Source organism: Dermacentor albipictus, chromosome 3 (genome assembly GCF_038994185.2).
Source record: "Dermacentor albipictus isolate Rhodes 1998 colony chromosome 3, USDA_Dalb.pri_finalv2, whole genome shotgun sequence".
Taxonomy (NCBI): Eukaryota; Metazoa; Arthropoda; class Arachnida; order Ixodida; family Ixodidae; genus Dermacentor; species Dermacentor albipictus.
The window spans coordinates 185,157,536-185,176,879 of record NC_091823.1 but is presented as its reverse complement, the minus strand read 5'-3'; the positions used below and the strand labels follow the sequence as shown (position 1 = coordinate 185,176,879).

The window sequence follows — 19,344 nt, the reverse complement described above, 5'->3', positions numbered from 1 at the left end:
TGACTGCGGGATGTGTGTTCTTTGTAAGGGCTACAACTGCCTCCCAAAAGGGGAAGGGGATTAATAGGTGGCTGCGTAAAGCAGAATAGGTGGGGTATAAATCTGAGTGACAGAATAAACACATCTCAAAGGCTGTGCTTTTTGAAAACTGCAGGCACCGTAAGTGACTGCAGAGGCAGAAACATGTCAGGGCTGCCACATTTTAGGCATCACCTATTGGACAAGTTGAATTGTTCAGAAAAGACTTTGGTTGAGGTAGTAAGGGCATTTGATGCGAGGAAAAGGTGTGCTGCCTGTTCTTCCTGTTGACAGCGTGTGGAATTGTGTCTCCCCAATTACCTGGCTCAAAATAGATTGAGTTTGGTTTTGCATTAATTGCGTTGCGTTGTCTGTCATAAGAATTGCTTCTTTTGTTCTGTGCATTTATGTTCTGCATGAGGTCGCGGGATCGTATCCTGGCCATGGCGGCCGCATTTTGATGGGGGTGAAATGCGAAAATGCCCGTGTACTTATATTTAAGTGCATGTTAAAGAACCCCAGGTGGCTCAAATTCCCGGAGTCCCCCACTACGGCGTGTCTCATAATCAGAACATGGTTTGGTACGTAAAACCCTATAACTTTACTTAACGTTCTATATATATATGTAAGTTAAACTTAGTCGCATACAAGTTGAAAAAAAAATTAAATTCTGGGTTTTTACGTGCCGAAACCACTATTTGATCATGAAGCACGTCGTAGTGGGGAACTCCAGAATTAGGACCATTGGGGGTTCTTCTTTCAGGGTCAATGACGTAAATATACGGCGCTGTGAACAAGTAAAAAATGGTCGATACCATATATGTATGGCGCCGTCTGTACGTTTAAAAAGCGTGCCAATTTCCTAACCCTTTTTTTGCTTGGCATGTGCTGCCATTATGTGGGGATACTAGAAATTTTTTGCTTGCACCTCTTTCTCTTGGTTTCCGTTGCATGATTTGTTTGCTCTGGCGTGTCCGCTACCACTTGCACATGCAGGTGCCCCGTGGTTAGTTTCGGTTTTCTTTTCGGGTGGTTTCGGCTTCTTGCTCTCGCAAAACTGATGGCTATCTCGTTACTAATCGCTCAAAGGGCGACCCCCTGTAACTCGCTCGTTTATTGCTCACAGGGTTGTGCATACGAAGGATGCCACCGTGCATGCATTTCCATTCTTTGGAGACTCGTGAAAACTAATGGCCTCTGGTTGGCGATGAGATGGATTAGCGGAAGTTTATCATAGGTATTGCTTTTCTGTCTCGCATACAACTACACACTTTTCTTGAGTGCACGCAGTTCGATTACGCTATGGACGTAAATATTAATGTAAGAAGAGGAGCATCTGAGACTTGCGAAATAGTCTCGTGTGCGCATTTTTCTAGGCCTTTAAACTACGTTTACAATAATGCATCAATTTTTTTCATTCTTATAAGTTCATTTTCCTGTTTTTATTGCTGTTATTCATGAATAAACAATATATATATATATATATATATAAATATATATATATATATATATATATATATATACCAATGCAAAACATTTTTTTCTCACTTTACGGTCACTGTGAAAAAAATTGCAGTAATTTTTATTCAAAATAGGTCCCTCTGAAGAATTTAAATCTGCAATAAAAAAAAATCGACCCTGGGCAGTCGCATATGGCGAAAAAAAAATGAATTTGAACGGGTTAACATGTACCTAAATTTAAGTGCAGTGCTCACAAAGTGAAACGCGACAGGGAGCATTCAGTAGAATTGTGCATATGTGCAATGTACTCAAGGATACCACGTCATGTCGCTAGGAATCTGGTCACCAAAGGTGACGCGGGCTCTGATCTAAGTGTACGCGCCAAAATTACGTCAATGTGTCACGAACTGCAGCCGGTGGAAATGAAAGTATGCGCATAAGTTAGGCCTAAATTGACACGTTTAATTCCGTGAGCACTGTACATGGGTGTTTTCGCATTCCGCCTCCATCAAAATGCAGCTGCCATGGCTGGGATTTGATCCCGCAACCTCACACTTGGCTGTCCAATACTATATAACCACTAAGCAACCACGGCGGGTTCGCATACAAGTTACCATGGATTTTGGTTTTCAGTACAATCTTAAAATATATAGTTCTTGATTTATCTGTGAATTTTAGATGTATGACAGAAATGTGCATCTGTCTCAGTGTGCTGCCTCTTGGTAGCAGATATCCACTTGGTTTTATTGTATAACAAGCTGGATATTATTCTTAGTGCTACTCAAGCAAACACCTTACTTATGGACATTTTAGCACTAGCATGCACGAATGAAAGGGAGACGTAGACACACTGATGCTCCGACTTCGATTTATTCTCGGGAAAACTTGTAAATTTGTACACTCGTGCACAAAGGCACCATTTAGAACTTTGCACTGCTAAAAGTCCATATCTTTATCAAGCAATTTGACAGACACAAAACCAACACACCTGTCGCTACTCTTCCTGATAGCTTCTGCTTCTACAATCTCATGCATGTCCTTGTCTGGAAAGCATCATCAAACAAGCAAATGCGGCCCCGCTCCTGGCATCACCGTTCCGTGTACCTTTGCATTCAAACTATGCCGGCCTATGAACGCAGTCTTCGAGTACATACAAAGCATTTTAGTGAAAATAGTTGGACATCGAGGTGTTTTTCCTTGGTGCCAGTCTGTCATAATGTAGCAAATTTGCTTCTTTTACCGTTTCGTTTTCTGTTTTTGACAATGTTTCCCATTAGGCAAATTTTTCAGGTCTTTCAGCATGCCGGACCTGAAATAGCTGATTTTCTCATATCATGCCTGTAGAGAGTTCACATATCGAATCCATATTTTGCAAACGGGACAAAAGTCGCTGAAGAACTGAAAAATTTTAATCTGTTCTACATTGAATTATAGGTGTGTTTGAATACCAAATGCTAGATTTTGAATTGAATATCACATCAATAAAGAAAAGCCAAATAATAAATGGAATATCGAATATAAGAACATTTAACACAAGCTTTTATGCTTACAAATTTTGTGCAAAACACAGTGGTGCATGTGCTCAGGAGACTACTAATCACATTACTTAACAAGAATCTTGCTAGCCTACAGTAACTTAGATACCGGTGAATCAAAATGCATAGTATGCTCTACCCTTATTAAAGGGAACACCAAATTGGTAGGCCTGCATTGATAACAACTCATTTTGCATACAGAGGTCTAGAAAACATTTTTTATCAGTGGAATATCTGTCAAATGAAATTAAGTGCTTTTTCCTTCTGAAGTGTGTAACGTTGTCCTAAGTGCTAATGGAGTTGTCGGTTTCATAGTGGGCCATGCTATGCTTAATGGCCATCTTCTATTGCTTAGAAGGTATTGCTTTCAATTTTATTGCATTTTCATGGCAGATGGTTTCTGTGGGTTAACGTTCGCTCATTAATTAAGGCCGCACTGCACGACAGCCCAAAGTGGGGAATGTGCTTCTAGTCACATTGGCACTGCACGAATTGACCGCGGTTGGCACCAACGGTGAATCTCAAATTGAGAAGCCCGGCCTCCCCCTTTCCCCTTATTTCTTTTCTTTTCCAACTGCTGCCCGTGTAAATGTGTCTGCAGCTGGGGGTCAATGTGCTGTCACGTGATATTTTTGAGCTCACCATGTAAATCCAAAACTAGTCTTGTGACTGGCCACTCGAAGCTGTGAAAAAGACTGTTATGTGCCTGCTAATGGCTCTCGGAATGAGGGCACACTGTGCGGTACTTTGCAAAGGTGGCGGTCGAGAACATGCAACGGTCATCGCGTGCACTTGCTTTTGTTGACTTTCTGAGGGTCACATGACTGCTGTGAATAGATCTGAGTTTATTCGGTAACCATATCATTAGTAGCCAGCATGGTGTGGCCAGCGTCTCCTCGAAATAAAAGCTATGCCTGTGGGGTGATCCACAAAAGTGCTGCCCTACCCTTTCTGTTATCCTCCTTGCCACTTGGCACATTTCACTAGAGCCTTTCACGGCGAACGCTTGCAACACACCTGCGTAGGTGGCAGCGCGTTGCCGCGCTGTGGTGACTCAAGCAGACTACGTACTCCGCCCTTGCCTGCCGTGACCTTTGTTTCAGCAGATGACATTCATGCTACGTATTGTCACATTGTGGGACGATCTTTGTCAGTAGACACAGAGAGGAGGTGACTTGGGAAAAGAGTAGCCTTTATTTGGGTGAACTTGTGCCCACAAGCGAGCCTCTTGCAGAACTATTCGGTGACTGTGAAAATAGCACGCCTGGTTGAGCGTCGGTGGCGAGAATGCCAGCGTTGAGCAAATTCATCTGCAACGTGCTAGTGATGTGACGCTGTACACGAGTTAAAGACGCTGCCAACAGCGTCACTTTGGCTCTTGCCAGCTTTGGCGGTGCGGTCAAGAGCCCCACTACACGGCGCCTGCTCGCATCGCGCAGCGGCTTACCTCCAATGGCAAAGCAAGGGACATGAGAGCAGCATTCCGGGCAATTTGGTGATCCATTACTCAAATGATATTGCATAACCAAAAACGACATGGACATAAGAGAAGACGACACACCAAGTGCTACGAATATTAAATAATCAGCGCTCATTTCGCTTGGTGTGTCGTCTTCTCATACGTCCGTGTCGTTTTCTGTTGCTCAATATCATTTGAGCAAGTGACATCGCAGGCATAGTTTTTTAGAGGAGGCATGGGTGTGAATGTGATGAAAATGTGCCACCAGATGATGCGCTAAAAGGCCACAAACAGTTGCAGAGAGCTTGCCGCTAGTATATTCCTATAGGTGGCTCATCAGGGATCGGTTGTGAAATCACGCAAACGATTAGATCAACGGTTGTTGAAGCGGTGTTTGGGTCTGCGGTCGGCTAGCCTGCACCTACTGTGAGCACATGTGTCAAGTTCGTCTGTGTGCTCATGTGTGGGTAGAGAGCTCCCAACTGCGCAAATCTGTGTGCATGAACACAGAGCTTGCATATTCGATGCGACCAGTGTGCTTTCCGGTGGCTAATCACCTCTTCCGGTGGCTCTTCTGCTTTCCATTCGCGCTGCTGTTGTAGTTCTCTCTGTCCACTTCGCATTAATCGTTTAGATAGATGTGTTCGACCTTGGTGAACCTTGTACTGAACTTTGCTTGCTGTGGGAATGCTGTGCACATCAAGGCAACGACCACAGCTAGGTTATTCAGTGGAGGTACCGATATCTGAAAAATAACATACAGTAGAATCTCGTTACAACAAACTTCACGGGACTGCTAAATTTAATTTGTGAGCTTGAATTATTGTAGTACTGAAAAACCAATATTTTCATGTCATTAATGTAACACAATGAAAATAACATGCCTTTGCAGCAGATGCGTGTGTTCGTACGTAAATAATAAACGAGAATGCTGGACACAGTTTAACTACAATTTATTGCTTGAAGAAGTCTGTAATCTTCTTCTGGTGAGTAGACAGCAAGCGCTGCAGGACAAATGCCTCCACATCCTCGACCTTCCTATGAACGTCATCAGGGGCATCTTTACAGCGCCTGAGGAATGATCACGTCTTTTCTAGAAAAACTAAAACACCCGAGCCGGAAACAGTCTCGTCCTCTTCATTTGTTGATCCAGTGTCGGCATCCTCTTCATCACTACTGCAATCTTCTTGCTCATGCACTTTATTCACAATGTTTTCTTTGGTGAGCTCCGTGGATGTATCCGCCGCACTGTGGCTGTCAATGTAATCATTGAAGGTCACCGCAGTTTCACTGGTGAGCTTCTCAGTAAGCTCATCCCACAGTTCTGGGTTGAACTCCTCTGTGTCCTTGCAGTCTTGTGGCGCAGGTGAAGTCTTTAAAAGGCCTGCCTTTCGCCAGCAGTTGATGATCGTGCTTGCCTTCACATGCCACCACAACCCTGTAAGCATTTCTGCAGCTTGACAGATGTTTACCTGTGTGGGCAGCTTCAGTCGAATATTGATCAGGAGGCGCTGCAGAAGACGCTTCCAAAATTCGGCCTTCACACATGTGATAATGCCCTGGTCCAAAGGTTGGAGCAATGAAGTACAATTTGGGGGCATAAATTCAAGTTGCACATTGCTCAATCGCTCGTTCACGATATGCGTCGAGCAATTGTCAACTATGAGGATAATTTTTCTGTCTTTCTTCATTGTGTCATCGAGCTGCAGCAGCCACTGAATGAACAATTCTCGCGTCATGCATGCTCTTTTGTTGGGTTGGTATTCGCAAGGCAACGAGACGTTTTTCCAGCGGCGCGGCTTAGCAGACTTGCCAACAACTAGCGGCTTGAGTATTTCTCTGTCCGTGGAGTTGCAGCAGAACAGAGCCACTACTTGGAGACGTGATTTCTTTCTGCCCTTGCACCTGTCACCTTTGAAATTCATTGTTTTATCAGGCAACAACTGATAAAAGAACGCCGTTTCATCGCCGTTGAAAACGTCGTCTGGAGAGAAAGGCTTGATCTCTTGAAAGCGCTCGTTCCGCTAGGCAACTGCACTCTCGGCATCTGCTGCCTTTTCTTCGCCACAAGCAACCTGCCACACAATGCCATTCCTTTGCCGGAAGCGGTAAAGCCATCCGGCATTTGCATCGAAACCAGAGATGTCCATGGCAGCCACGAACTGTAGCGCCTTCTCTTGAATAATTGGGCCTGACAAGGGCACATCGTTTTGTCTAGCATCGGGCTTCTTCGATTTTCCACTTCTGGCTACCCGCGGGCTGCCAGAGCCAGCCAGAGCGTCTTCGTTTTTCTCGGGTTGCTCCGCCCACCGCGCTACGCACTTCCGCCGGGCGTTCGTTTTGCTCGCGCTGGACGGTTCTGGCTACCCGCGGGTTGCCAGAACCTGCCAGGACGATTTTGGTCTGGCTGCTCTCTGGAAGTTCTCTGGCTAGCAGACGACTAAAAGAGGCGATGGGCGCTCGCCGCCATCTTTACGGGGACTTCACGGATTTCAACGCGGGCGCTTGAGGACTTCAATTTATCTCGCTCAGCCAACTGTGTATACGGTCATCTCCGGATTTCCTTACTTCGAGCGTTATCGTTTTAGGTGCTAACGCTCCTTTCCGCATCGCGAAGCGGTGTGATACGAGCCGTGGTGAACCGTTTGAAGCTTTTGTGTGTGTGTGTGTCCCCTGATTGCTTCTTCGCGGCGGTGATCAGCACGCCGCGCTCTCATGCGTGCATGTTATCTGCATCGTGTTCCACGCAAGCTGTAGGCGCTCATTCACACATTGCGGTACATTTTGAGTTCGTCTTTCACTGGTGGCGTTCCTTTTCACATATCTCGCGTATGTATGCGGAGGTATCTCCTTTTTCTGCAGTTAGCGAAGGCTTTGCAGCTAGCCCGTGTTCGCTCCGTCTCTCCGTCGTATGCTTGGGTGGCAGCTCGAAACCGACATGTGTTCGAACTACAGGCCGTTGATCTAAGGATACACTCATTGCACTCGGTACATTTAGACACACGTACATTGGCTTATTGCTCTCATGATTGCGACCAATGTTGTTTTTCGTGTGAAACGTTTCGCTGGTCACAGGCGACGTGCATTCTCACGCGCCAGCCGCGTCCCCAGCTCCTTAAATGAGAAGCACCATCAGCCACAACAAACTTTCTGAAATTGAAGCCCAAACAGGTCGGCGCGAAATTTTATGCGTATGAGACGTACCCGTTAACCTGCTTTTTCATGTCTTTTGATGACACAACGCCAACTCATCATTGTCGACGGTGGTCGACGTGATCGCTGCGAGCAGGGATCCTCCAGCTATCGCTTTCGAGTATACAATGGCCATCGGTTGCGCTGCGCAAGGCGAGGTTGGCCCAGTACGCGTCCTGTGCCGATCGCGCGAAAGTGATCGTATTCCTGAATACAAATATATATTTTCAAGCTTGCAACGCACAAATGGGCCGACTACGCCGGGCGCGCGTCGGCCTCGACGGGCGCTGCCATGCTGGTAGCATGTTTGCATTTGGCCAGCTGTACCGGCGTTCGATTTTGCAAACTTCGGGCAGGTTTGGGTTGTCTTGGAATCCCAGCCCACGTGACTTCCTGTCAGAACCGGAACTAGCTGGCTGCCGTCTGGCTCCCAGCGGGCTGCCAGAACTCCGAAAATCGAAGAAGCCCATCCTTAAACCATGTGACGACGGCGTCGTTGACGTTCTGGTAGTCGCCAAGCCACAAGCGTTTTCTTGAGGGAGCTAGCTGTGACTCTCAATGCAATTTCATGATCTTTTCCTGATCCTTGAGCATCGTTGCCATTGTTGACGGGGGAATATCATGGGGACGTATTCTGAAACGTTCGCCGCCGCGAAAGTTTCGCCCTGGCCACGCCTCCACCGTTGCGGTGCGCTCTGAATGGAACCTGTTGACAACCTGTTGAAACGGGTTCCCCAGTGCATGGCTTCTGCTGCTGCAGACGATGATGATAGGTGTAAGCCTCAGGCATTCAGTACCGAAACTTCAACAGGACTTTGTAATAACGAAGCATCTTGGTGATTATCTGATTAAATTACGCAGATTATCTGAAATATTCAGTAATCTGAAATTTGTAGTACTAAAAGTTTTTTGCATTGAAAATATAGGCATTTTGGCGGGGATTTTTAAAAAATTCGTAAATCTGAAAAGTTTGTTAATGTGGTGTTCATAGTAACGAGATTTTACTGTATTCAAGAAATCAAATATTAGATATTCAATTCATGATTCGAATTATTAGAATGTATGCTATTCGATTCGACATCGAATATTCAAGTATTCGCGCCCCCCTATTTAATTATTCTGAAGATTCAAGATGTGGTCGAACTAAATTTTTACTAAACTGAAATAATTGGTGCCCTAAGGGGATAAGTAGACTGCATTAGAATTGCTCTGGTCAGTAGGCCTGCTCAAATATAAACAGATTGATTAAAGGCAAAACAATTGTGCTGTTGCTGTTAAAAATTTCATTGAATTGCAGGGTTTTACATGCCAAAACCAGAATCTGATTATTAAGCACGCAGTAATGAGAGACTCTTAATTAATTTTGACAACCTGGCGTTCTTTAACGCGCACCCAATGCATGGTACAGGGGTGCTCTTGCATTTCGCCCCCTTAGAAATGTGCGTGGCACGGCCGAAATTTGATCCTGTGATCTCGTGCTTAGCAGTGGAACACAATCGCTGCTAAGCAGCCATTTGATTTGTCAGTTGATAAGAATAGGCTAGAGTTTATGGCTGTTAGCGGTTCCGCTATTGCGTGTTTGTAAAAACTGTCAAATGGCAAGCCAGAGGCTTCTCTGGCTTGCCAATACACCAATGCACCAATACAATTCTCGCCAATGTCATGTCATCTTTATGACCTACGACATGACAAATACTGTTCTGAGAAGAAGCGAGCCATTGACTTGGTGGCACAATTGAGTAAAATTGGTGTGAGCAGATTTGGCTGACATGGACCTCAACTAATTCCCTGTGCAGCTGCTGGCCGACCTGGAGGTGCCCCTGCAGCGTCTGCCTGAGCCAGGCTGGACTGAGTTGTTGGCCTCACTTGCCCAGCAGAGCCTGCCCCTGCCTGGGTGCAGCCTAGTGCGCTTCTCCCTGGTCTGTCCACACGTCATACCACAGTAAACACATGCTAGCATAAAGCTGTAAATACCGGGAAAAAATCCGAAGAGAACTAGAGTTTCAAGATAAGCAAAATTACAGCAAATCTGGCAGCACATTGAACATGTGGAGCTTTTCCAGAATAACGGCAGTAATATTTTTGGTCACTTTTGCATGCATAGACACCGAAGACATTGGCATCTATGGGCAACGCCATTACTGGCAATGTGCCAGGCTTTGCATACAGACAAGACGATTGATCCCAATGCAGTATTTGAAGCCACTCATCTGAGCCTACCGTATTTTCACGCGTACTCCTGCCCTTGCATTTGAACTTAAAGGAAAAAACAAAAATCTTCGCGTACAACCGGCGTGCATACCCAAAGAAATAAGGACTAGGAAGTTACAACTGTGCAGTCATCATATCGTTTTGAAAACAAATTTATTTGAAAACAACTGCTGCAAAGTTGTCAGTGCTGTTGTCTGATTCTGTCAATCGTCGCTGCTCTCACTGCTGCCATCCGAGGCTTTGTCGCGGCTCTCAAAGACGTAATTGTCTTCGGGACCATCTGAGCTGTTGCTTAATGCACATTTCTTGAAGCTTCTGTGCACCATGTTGGCCGCGATTGCCCCCCACACATGCACAGCTATTGCACTGGCACAGCAGTGCGATAGCTGGCCTTCACACACATCCCATTGGTGTGAAGGCGTAAAGACCGTCTGCCATCCTCTGGGAATATAGTCACTTCACGTGGGCCTTGAATGGCTTATTGAGATACATGTCGAATGGTTGGAGCATGGAAGTCATGCCACCAGGTATTATGACAAGGTCTGTGCCGTTGTCAGTGAGGCGAGCGTTCCCCGTACAGTGGCCTCGGAAGGAGTCCAGCACCAGCATCGACCGGTGTGCCTACGAGGCACCTAGTCTTTTTTTCTCAGATTGCTCGAATCTAGTCATTGATGAGGTCACTGTTCATCCAGGAATTGTCTTACACCAGCACAGCGATTCCTGGAGGCAATGGTGTACTTGGTCGTGCCTTGCCCTTGAATATCAGGCACAGGTGCAGTTTAGTGCCGTTGCCCAAAGCTCACCTCATCACTGTGCAGCGCAGCTTGGTGTCTCTACTACTCAGCACACTAATAGAGCTTGAGCTCCTTTTTTCCAGATTCATGTCCATCGGCATCTTTAAGTATACTGGAGTTTGGTCAGCACTTCCTACCTGAGATAGAAAGTAGTTGTGCTTGTTCTGTGCGCATCGCGAATGCACGGCCAGACTTTTCTTTCAAGAGGGAAGCGAGCCTTCCTTACTTTTATGGCTTTCTCTTTCACTGGCCCCCCGCGGACTCCAAGCTGTGCGCGAGAGAAAGGACCCCGCTCCCTCCGTTCGGTTCCTGAATGGGACCCAGTGACGACGCTTCGGGGTGTCGGCTGTTGTTTCCCGTGCCTGGGGGCGGCGACGGGGATGGAAACCGCAGTTGGAAAAGCGCGGGACGGGCAGACTCGCCCCACCAGCCCTAGAGACCGGACCACTTTTTTACGGGGCTAAAACTGAACGTTTTGTGTATTTTTGACTTGCTTTTTTGACCTTCTCAGAGTAATTAAAGTTTGTTTTAAATGTTCAACTGCGTTCGACCCGTTATCTAGCTGGACAGCGGCCGCTTTGATCCCGTCAAGTGCGATCCGCGAGGCCAGCATAGTAAAAAAGTGAAGTCGACTGCCATCGGCCGCCAACTCAACATCCACTGCAGTGGAATACGTCGCACGGCAAGACCTCCGGTTTGACCATGACATCCGCCTACTGCAAGGACACGGCATCGCCTACAAGTTGAGCAGCTGACGGCACACAGGGCAACGACAAGGTGGGCTCGTTTCAAATTTCATCGCGCAGCTTAGCAGGCTTCACGGCATACGTCCGCTTTGAGTGAGATACGTCGTGAAGCACGCACGCCAAAATGGATCAGGACAAGCTGACGCCTGAAACGTCTCAAATTATGACAGCTGAGCATGAAGCTTCCACGGCAAATATTCGACCACAAAGAGCAACTACGTTTTCTATGAAAGCTAAAGAAACGTATGAAACGAGCCGCGAAGAGCACTGCCGGAGAATAGACGCTGGCTGGAAGAACGTGGAGACAGCTATTTTCAAAGTGTCATGTGCAAAAGAGGAAGACGTTAACAACGCCGCAACGCAGCTTCGCGCAAGCTATGAGCGCTACGAACACGTCGCAGCCAGATACTCTACCTTCCTCGCCAAAACGAGCAGATCTGAAACCCAGGAGGAATTGGAACTTCAAAAAGCAATCGACGCAGATCGTTATGTGACTGTGAGCGACAAATTACGTGAGGCGTCAGAACGAGAACGTGACCGCTTACAAGAGGTAATGTCGCAGCACTCTCTATCGGCCCACTCAAGAGTTTCCTCGAGGTCACGACGATCGGGCTCGTCAACAATCAGCCTAGCCGCTGTACAAGCACGCGCACAAGCTGAAGCCGTCCGGGCCAGAGCAGAGTTTGGTCGCAGAGAGGCCGCGATGCGTATTGAGAAGGCAAGGATTGAGGCTGAATTGGATATTTTGCAGCATGAAAAAGAAGCGGCAGCTGCAAACGCCCAGGCGAATGCGCTCGAGGCAGCCGTGGAGCTGGATGGCGGGGAGCGCATGCGCACGCTCCCTCCTGTGGACCGAACGCTGCAGACTAGGAGTTATATCGATGAGCAGCAAGCCCTACGCAACTCTGCGCTCGCGTTTACTGAGGAGGCCGTTACCAACTCAAGCGACGACGTAAACAATGCTCGCACGTCACCGAGGGCCAACACAGCTGCGAATAATTCGATGTGTCTGCGAGCTGATGAACGTCCACCTGACTACCATGCTGCCCCTAACAACCCAAGTTTTAAGCATGCTGGAGCTACGAGTCCTCCTATGGACTTACGAGTTGATCCGCAGCCGCTTGTGCACGCCCCGACACACAACAGTTCAAGCTCAGAGCTAGCCGATGTCCTCAAATTCCTGTGCCGCAAAGACCTTGTTTCAAGCGGTCTTATCAAGTTTGATGATCGACCTGAGAACTTTCGCGCTTGGAAATCATCGTTCAAAGGTGTCGTCAGAGATCTAGGTCTTTCTGCCCAAGAAGAGCTAGACCTCCTCATCAAATGGCTTGGCCCTGAATCGTCAAATCAGGCTCGGAGGTTGAAATCGGTGCACGTGGATGACTTTTCAACGGGCTTGAACGTTGTGTGGAAACGGCTCGACGACGTCTTTGGGCGCCCTGAGGCAATTGAGGAGGCACTACTGAAGCGGCTGGAAGACTTCCCGAAGATATCTTACCGGGAAAATACCAGACTCCAGGAACTTGGCGACCTCCTGCTAGAACTCGAGGCTGCGAAAACTGACCCGTATCTTGCCGGTCTTGGCTATTTGGATACCGCAAGAGGGGTCAACAAAATTGTCTCAAAGTTGCCATCTGGACTTCAAGAAAATTGGATGTCGGCGGGGTCGAAATACAAGAAAGATCACGACACTGCATTTCCACCCTTTTCTTTCTTTAGCAAATTTGTTAGAGATCAGGCCAGCATGAGGAACGACCCGAGTTTCATCTTGCATCCACAAAATGCCTCGTCTGAACTCAATCAAAGGAAGGAAGACAATGGTACCAAGACCACGCGGCAAAGATCGTCTGTGTCAGCAAGGAAAACAGAAGTGGATCCTGCTTCTGCCAAAATTAATCGAGGTGCCACTGCTAACGAACAGCAACCGGAATCGAAGGACTTTAAAAGGTGGTGTCCATATCACAAGAAACCTCACCCTTTGGAAAGGTGTCGCGCCTTCCGTGAGAAAACTTTGGAAGAGCGGCAATCTTTCATAAAGAAGCAAGGGATCTGCCTACGATGCTGCTCATCCAAGAACCACATGCAGTGGCAATGTCAGGCAGTTGTGATATGCCTCATATGCGACAGCGCCGACCACGCCACAGTGCTTCACCCAGCACCGCCAACCTCAGAGCCGTCAAGGGCTAGTGGGTCTGATGACAGTACCACAGATGACTCAGAAAGAAGAGTCACATCTAGGCGTACTGAAGTGGCAAACGCTGACAACAGCACAAGGTCGTGTGCCAAAATCTGCCTCGTAGAGGTCACCCATGAGACTCAGCCTGAGAAGACAGTTAGAGCGTACGCGATTCTTGACGACCAGAGTAATTGCTCGTTGGTTAGGCCAGAACTCCTCAACGATTTCGGAGTGAAGGGGACGCCTACGCAATACACGCTCCGCACTTGCTCCGGCAGTACTGAAGTGGTTGGAGGAGTCGCTCATGGTTTTTTCGTGCAGAGCATGTCAGGCGAAGTCAAGTTTCCTCTTCCACCTCTCCTCGAGTGCAAGGCAATTCCAGAAAACAGAGACGAAATTCCGACACCTGACGCTGCAAGGCACTACCCGCACTTGAAGTCAGTAGCAAATCACATTCCGCCTCTTGAGGAGGCTGGAATACTGCTCCTCCTTGGCCGGGACATTCTAAGAGCTCACAAGGTTCGTCAGACAATCAACGGACCCCACGACGCGCCGTATGCTCAGAAGCTCGACCTCGGATGGGTCATTGTCGGCGATGTTTGCGTTGGTCGAACGCGGAAAACGGGCAGCGTCAACGTGTTCAAGACCCATGTGCTGGACAGTGGGCGACCATCTCTTTTTGAGCCATGCCCAAGACATTTCTTTGTTAGGGAGGCGCCGATTCTCTACTCTGCGGATAAGGTCTCAAAAGATTTACGATTGGCAGCAACATTGGATGACAACCTGGCCCCGCATCTTTTCGAGACAACAAAATTTGACAACCAGCGTGCTCTCTCCATGGAAGACAAGACATTCCTCAAGATAATGAATAGTGAATTCACCCAAGACAAATTAAACAATTGGGTCGCCCCTCTCCCCTTTCGCACACCGAGAAGTCGGCTTCCGAACAACAGAGAACAAGCTCTGTCTCGTCTGCTCTCGCTACAGCGTACCCTGCGAAAAAATCCTGAAACAAGGGAACGTTTCGTGAACTTCATGAACGAGCTCTTCATCAAGGGTCATGCGGAGGAAGCTCCACCACTTCACGTGGACGAAGAATGTTGGTATCTGCCCATATTCGGCGTTCACCACCCCCAGAAGCCTGATCAAATCCGAGTCGTGTTTGACTCCAGCGCTCAGTATGAAGGGGTATCTCTGAACAACGTTCTCCTGTCCGGCCCTGACCTGACGAATAACCTTGTGGGGATTTTGATACGCTTCCGGCAAGAACCAGTTGCGGTTACAGCGGACGTCCAGCAAATGTTCTACAGTTTCATGGTTCGCGAGGACGATCAGAACTACCTGAGGTTCCTCTGGTTTAAGGGCAACGATATCTCCAGAGAAATCATAGAGTGCCGAATGAAGGTTCACGTTTTCGGCAACAGCCCATCGCCAGCTGTTTCAACGTATGGCCTTCGACGGACTGCCCAACAAGCTGCCCCACGATTTGGCGAAGATGCCAGGAAGTTCGTTGAAAGAGATTTCTACGTCGATGATGCACTTAAGTCTCTTCCGAGCGAAGAAGATGCCATTAGTCTGCTGCAAAGAACACAGAAAATGCTTGCAACGGCTAACATAAGGCTGCACAAGATAGCTTCGAATAGGCAGAATGTGCTGAATGCATTTCCTCGAGAGGACCACGCCCAGGGACTGAAGAACCTCGACTTCGGCACAGACGCGTCGCTTACGCAGAGAAGTCTCGGTCTGCTGTGGGACATAGGCGACGACAACTTCGTCTTCAGGGCTCCTCGTCAGGACAGGCCATATACGCGGCGAGTAGTGCTGTCGACCATCAACAGCCTTTACGATCCACTAGGGTTTGTGGCTCCAATAACGGTTCAAGGCAAGTACCTTCTCCGTGACCTCGTGACGAAGGGTTATGACTGGGACACGCCGCTTTCGGACGAGAAAAAGCAGAGATGGGACGAGTGGAAGAACTCTCTCCAGGCACTACAGCACCTTCACGTGCGAAGAACGTATGCGCCAGTCTCGACGCTTGAAGCCGAAAGCAGGGACATTCATGTATTTTCAGACGCGTCCACAAGGGCCGTCGCAGCTGTGGCATACCTACGCGTGACTGACAAGCAAGGAAACAAACACGTCGGATTTGTCATGGGAAAGGCCAAGCTTGCTCCGCAACCAGAACACACCATCCCAAGGCTTGAGTTGTGTGCAGCAGTGCTTGCTGTAGAGATGACCGATTCTATACTACGAGAATTGGACTTCCGGCCGAACTCGGTCACGTTCTACACGGATAGCAAAGTGGTCTTGGGTTACATATACAACGAAACAAGAAGGTTCTACGTGTATGTGGCCAACAGGGTGCAGCGGATACGTAGCAGCACGCAACCTGAACAATGGAAATACGTTCACACAGACGAAAATCCAGCAGACCACGCCACTAGAGCGATTCCAGCGGCACAGCTTAAGAGCACGAACTGGTTGTGCGGACCTGATTTTCTCTCACGACGAGAAGAGGAAGCACGGTCGTCGAGCTTCATCCTCTTAAATCCTGACGAAGACAAAGAAATACGCCCTGAAGTCTGCACTCTGGCGACGGAGGTGAACAAACGACAGCGACTCGGAGCTGAACGCTTTCATAGACTCTCGAACTGGAAATCTCTCACTCGTGCTGTAGCAAGTCTGATCCAGGTTGCCCATCGCGCAAAGAACGCATCACAAGGAGAGGTAGCTCCCGTTGAGGCGCTCTCCAAAGCCAGGCTCGTAATCATTCGCGCAGTACAGCAGGACGCATTTTATGAAGAGATATGCTGTATCCAGAGAGGAGAGCAGGTTCACAAGACAAGCTTGCTTCGAAAGCTTGACCCATTCTTAGACGCCAACGGCTTGATCCGCGTCGGCGGCCGCTTGAACAGAAGCGACCTTCCAGACGATGAGAAACACCCTCTCTTATTGCCGGGTCGGCACCATGTAGCGACGCTTCTCGTGCGCCACCACCATGAATGCGTGCAACACCAGGGCCGACACTTCACAGAAGGAGCCGTACGAGCTGCTGGGTATTGGATCGTCGGAGGTAAAAGGTGCATCTCATCCGTGCTGCAAGCATGCATTTCATGCAAGAAGCTGCGAGGGCGCTTTCACGACCAGAAGATAGCTGATCTTCCGGCAGACCGAATCAGCACAGATCCTCCTTTCACGAATGTTGGAATCGATGTTTTTGGTCCCTGGATGATTGCCTCTCGCCGAACGAGAGGTGGTGTTGCAAACAGCAAGCGCTGGGCAGTCATGTTCACTTGCTTAAGCATTCGCGCAGTGCACATTGAGCTGATCGAATCAATGGATACGTCGAGTTTCATTAATGCCTTCCGAAGGTTCCTAGCAGTGCGAGGGCCCGTCAAGCTAATACGCTCTGACTGCGGGACCAATTTTATCGGAGCTTGCAGAGAACTTGGAATCAGCGCAGAGGGCATTCATCGCTCACAAATAGGCAAGTTCCTCAGCGGAAACGGCTGCAAATGGATATTCAATCCACCGCACGCGTCCCATATGGGCGGTGCATGGGAGCGGATGATAGGCATTGCACGTCGCATTCTTGACTCAATGCTCATGCAGTCACGTCATCAACGACTCACGCATGACATTCTTGCAACCTTTTTGGCAGAAGTTGCGGCCATCATTAATGCCAGGCCCATAACTCCTACTTCGTCTGACCCCGAAGATCCCACAATCGTAACTCCGGCGACACTCTTAACCCAAAAACACGGAAGCGCATCTGTAACAACTGGGCAGTTAGATACAAGCAACCTCTACAAACGGCATTGGCGTCTCGTGCAAAACCTGGCTGACGAGTTCTGGAAGCGCTGGCGCACAACGTATGTCACTACTTTGCAACAACGCCGAAAATGGCAAGCAGCGAAACCCGACCTCAAAGAAGGCGACGTCGTTCTACTCAGGGATAAAGAAGCAACCCGCAACGACTGGCCCGTCGGAGTGATTACACGAAGCCTGCCCAGCGCAGATGGAAGGGTGCGCAAGGTCGAGCTGAAAACAGCCAAAGACGGGGTTGTGAAAACATTCTTCCGACCAACAACAGAAGTTGTGCGTTTGCTGTGACCGTGATATAGTGGTGGCGTCTTAACAACGAAAGACACCAGACGGGGAGTGTTCTGTGCGCATCGCGAATGCACGGCCAGACTTTTCTTTCAAGAGGGAAGCGAGCCTTCCTTACTTTTATGGCTTTCTCTTTCACTGGCCCCCCGCGGACTCCAAGCTGTGCGCGAGAGAAAGGACCCCGCTCCCTCCGTTCGGTTCCTGAATGGGACCCAGTGACGACGCTTCGGGGTGTCGGCTGTTGTTTCCCGTGCCTGGGGGCGGCGACGGGGATGGAAACCGCAGTTGGAAAAGCGCGGGACGGGCAGACTCGCCCCACCAGCCCTAGAGACCGGACCACTTTTTTACGGGGCTAAAACTGAACGTTTTGTGTATTTTTGACTTGCTTTTTTGACCTTCTCAGAGTAATTAAAGTTTGTTTTAAATGTTCAACTGCGTTCGACCCGTTATCTAGCTGGACAGCGGCCGCTTTGATCCCGTCAAGTGCGATCCGCAAGGCCAGCATAGTGCTCTTTCCTAAGTCCGATGATGTAACGTTGAAAGTTGAGCAGTTTCTCTCCATGTTGGGAAGCCACTTGCACATGGTAGTTCGCCGCCGCATCGAAACTTCATGCCTGGCCATAAACGCTGCACTCATCCACGGCTTGCACGAAACTCATTTCCCAGGCCAGCTTCAGGGCTGCCATCTGCACCATCTCTTTTGACACAACGAGGCCATGATTCATTCACTCTTTAATGAATTTGGCAACCTGCATTTCGAGGTGGGGTATGTGCCATTCTTCGATCCGCGAAATGCTTGCCTGTCCCTGTTCGCAGTTTTGAGAGACTCTTTTTTGTTCCGTCAGTCATGAAGGCAGGACTCATTGACGTCGTGCTTTCTCACAGCAGCTCTGTTGTCGATTTTTTCAGCAGCAGGTACGATATTGACACGTGTACTTATCTTTATCGGGCGACCACGTTTCGCCGCTTAACAACTGTAATCGCACAGCGAGGGACGCGCCTGTATGTGTCCGACGTTTCTGGAAAGTTATCGATGCTTCTACCTGGCTGTCTGTTGTCGCCGAACCTTGTGTTATCTTATTTCGTTGCATAACGCGAATGGTGTAGAACTTTGTGGAAGGCACGCGGGTCCGAATGATTAGTCTGGAACATTCCACGACTGATCTATAAAAGCCGACCCGCTTTTGTGGGCACAGGTTCGCCCAATAAAAGTTAGTTTTGTCTTTCACAGTATTGCTACTGTGTTCTTAACGTCACCACCACGTGACATCTGGTGGAGGTGCTTTTGGTTCATGTACCGGACGCCCCCGACAAGCCGATATCCCAGCCCGGAATGCAAAGACAGCACCAACGTAGTCCCGGATCATCGAGCAAGCCGCCGTCTTCAACAACTGCCCCCGGAGCATAGACTTTTGCCTGAGACGACCAGGAAGAATGGCAGCCCCAGCATCCCCCATCGTGCTGCAGCAGCCCAGGGAGCCTCCGACGTTCCGTGGTTCAACGTTCGAGGACCCGGAAAGCTGGCTTGAGACATACGAGAGGGTCGCTGCTTTTAACAACTGGAATAGCGACGACAAACTGCGACATGTCTTCTTCGCATTGGAAGACGCTGCCAGGACGTGGTTCGAAAACCGAGAACCCA

At 48.6% G+C, this 19,344-nt stretch overlaps 1 protein-coding gene across 11 annotated transcripts in view; it reads left to right on the top strand.

Annotated features, from left to right (window-relative positions):
- Positions 1–19,344, top strand: part of LOC139057669 (DENN domain-containing protein 2D-like) — a 614,144-nt gene that overhangs the window by 258,368 nt on the left and 336,432 nt on the right. For all 11 annotated transcript variants that reach the window (XM_070536315.1, XM_070536318.1, XM_070536317.1 and 8 more), the window contains exon 9: positions 9,462–9,584. In XM_070536315.1, the coding sequence (XP_070392416.1) occupies positions 9,462–9,584 (123 nt within the window). The remainder of the gene's footprint in view (positions 1–9,461; positions 9,585–19,344) is intronic.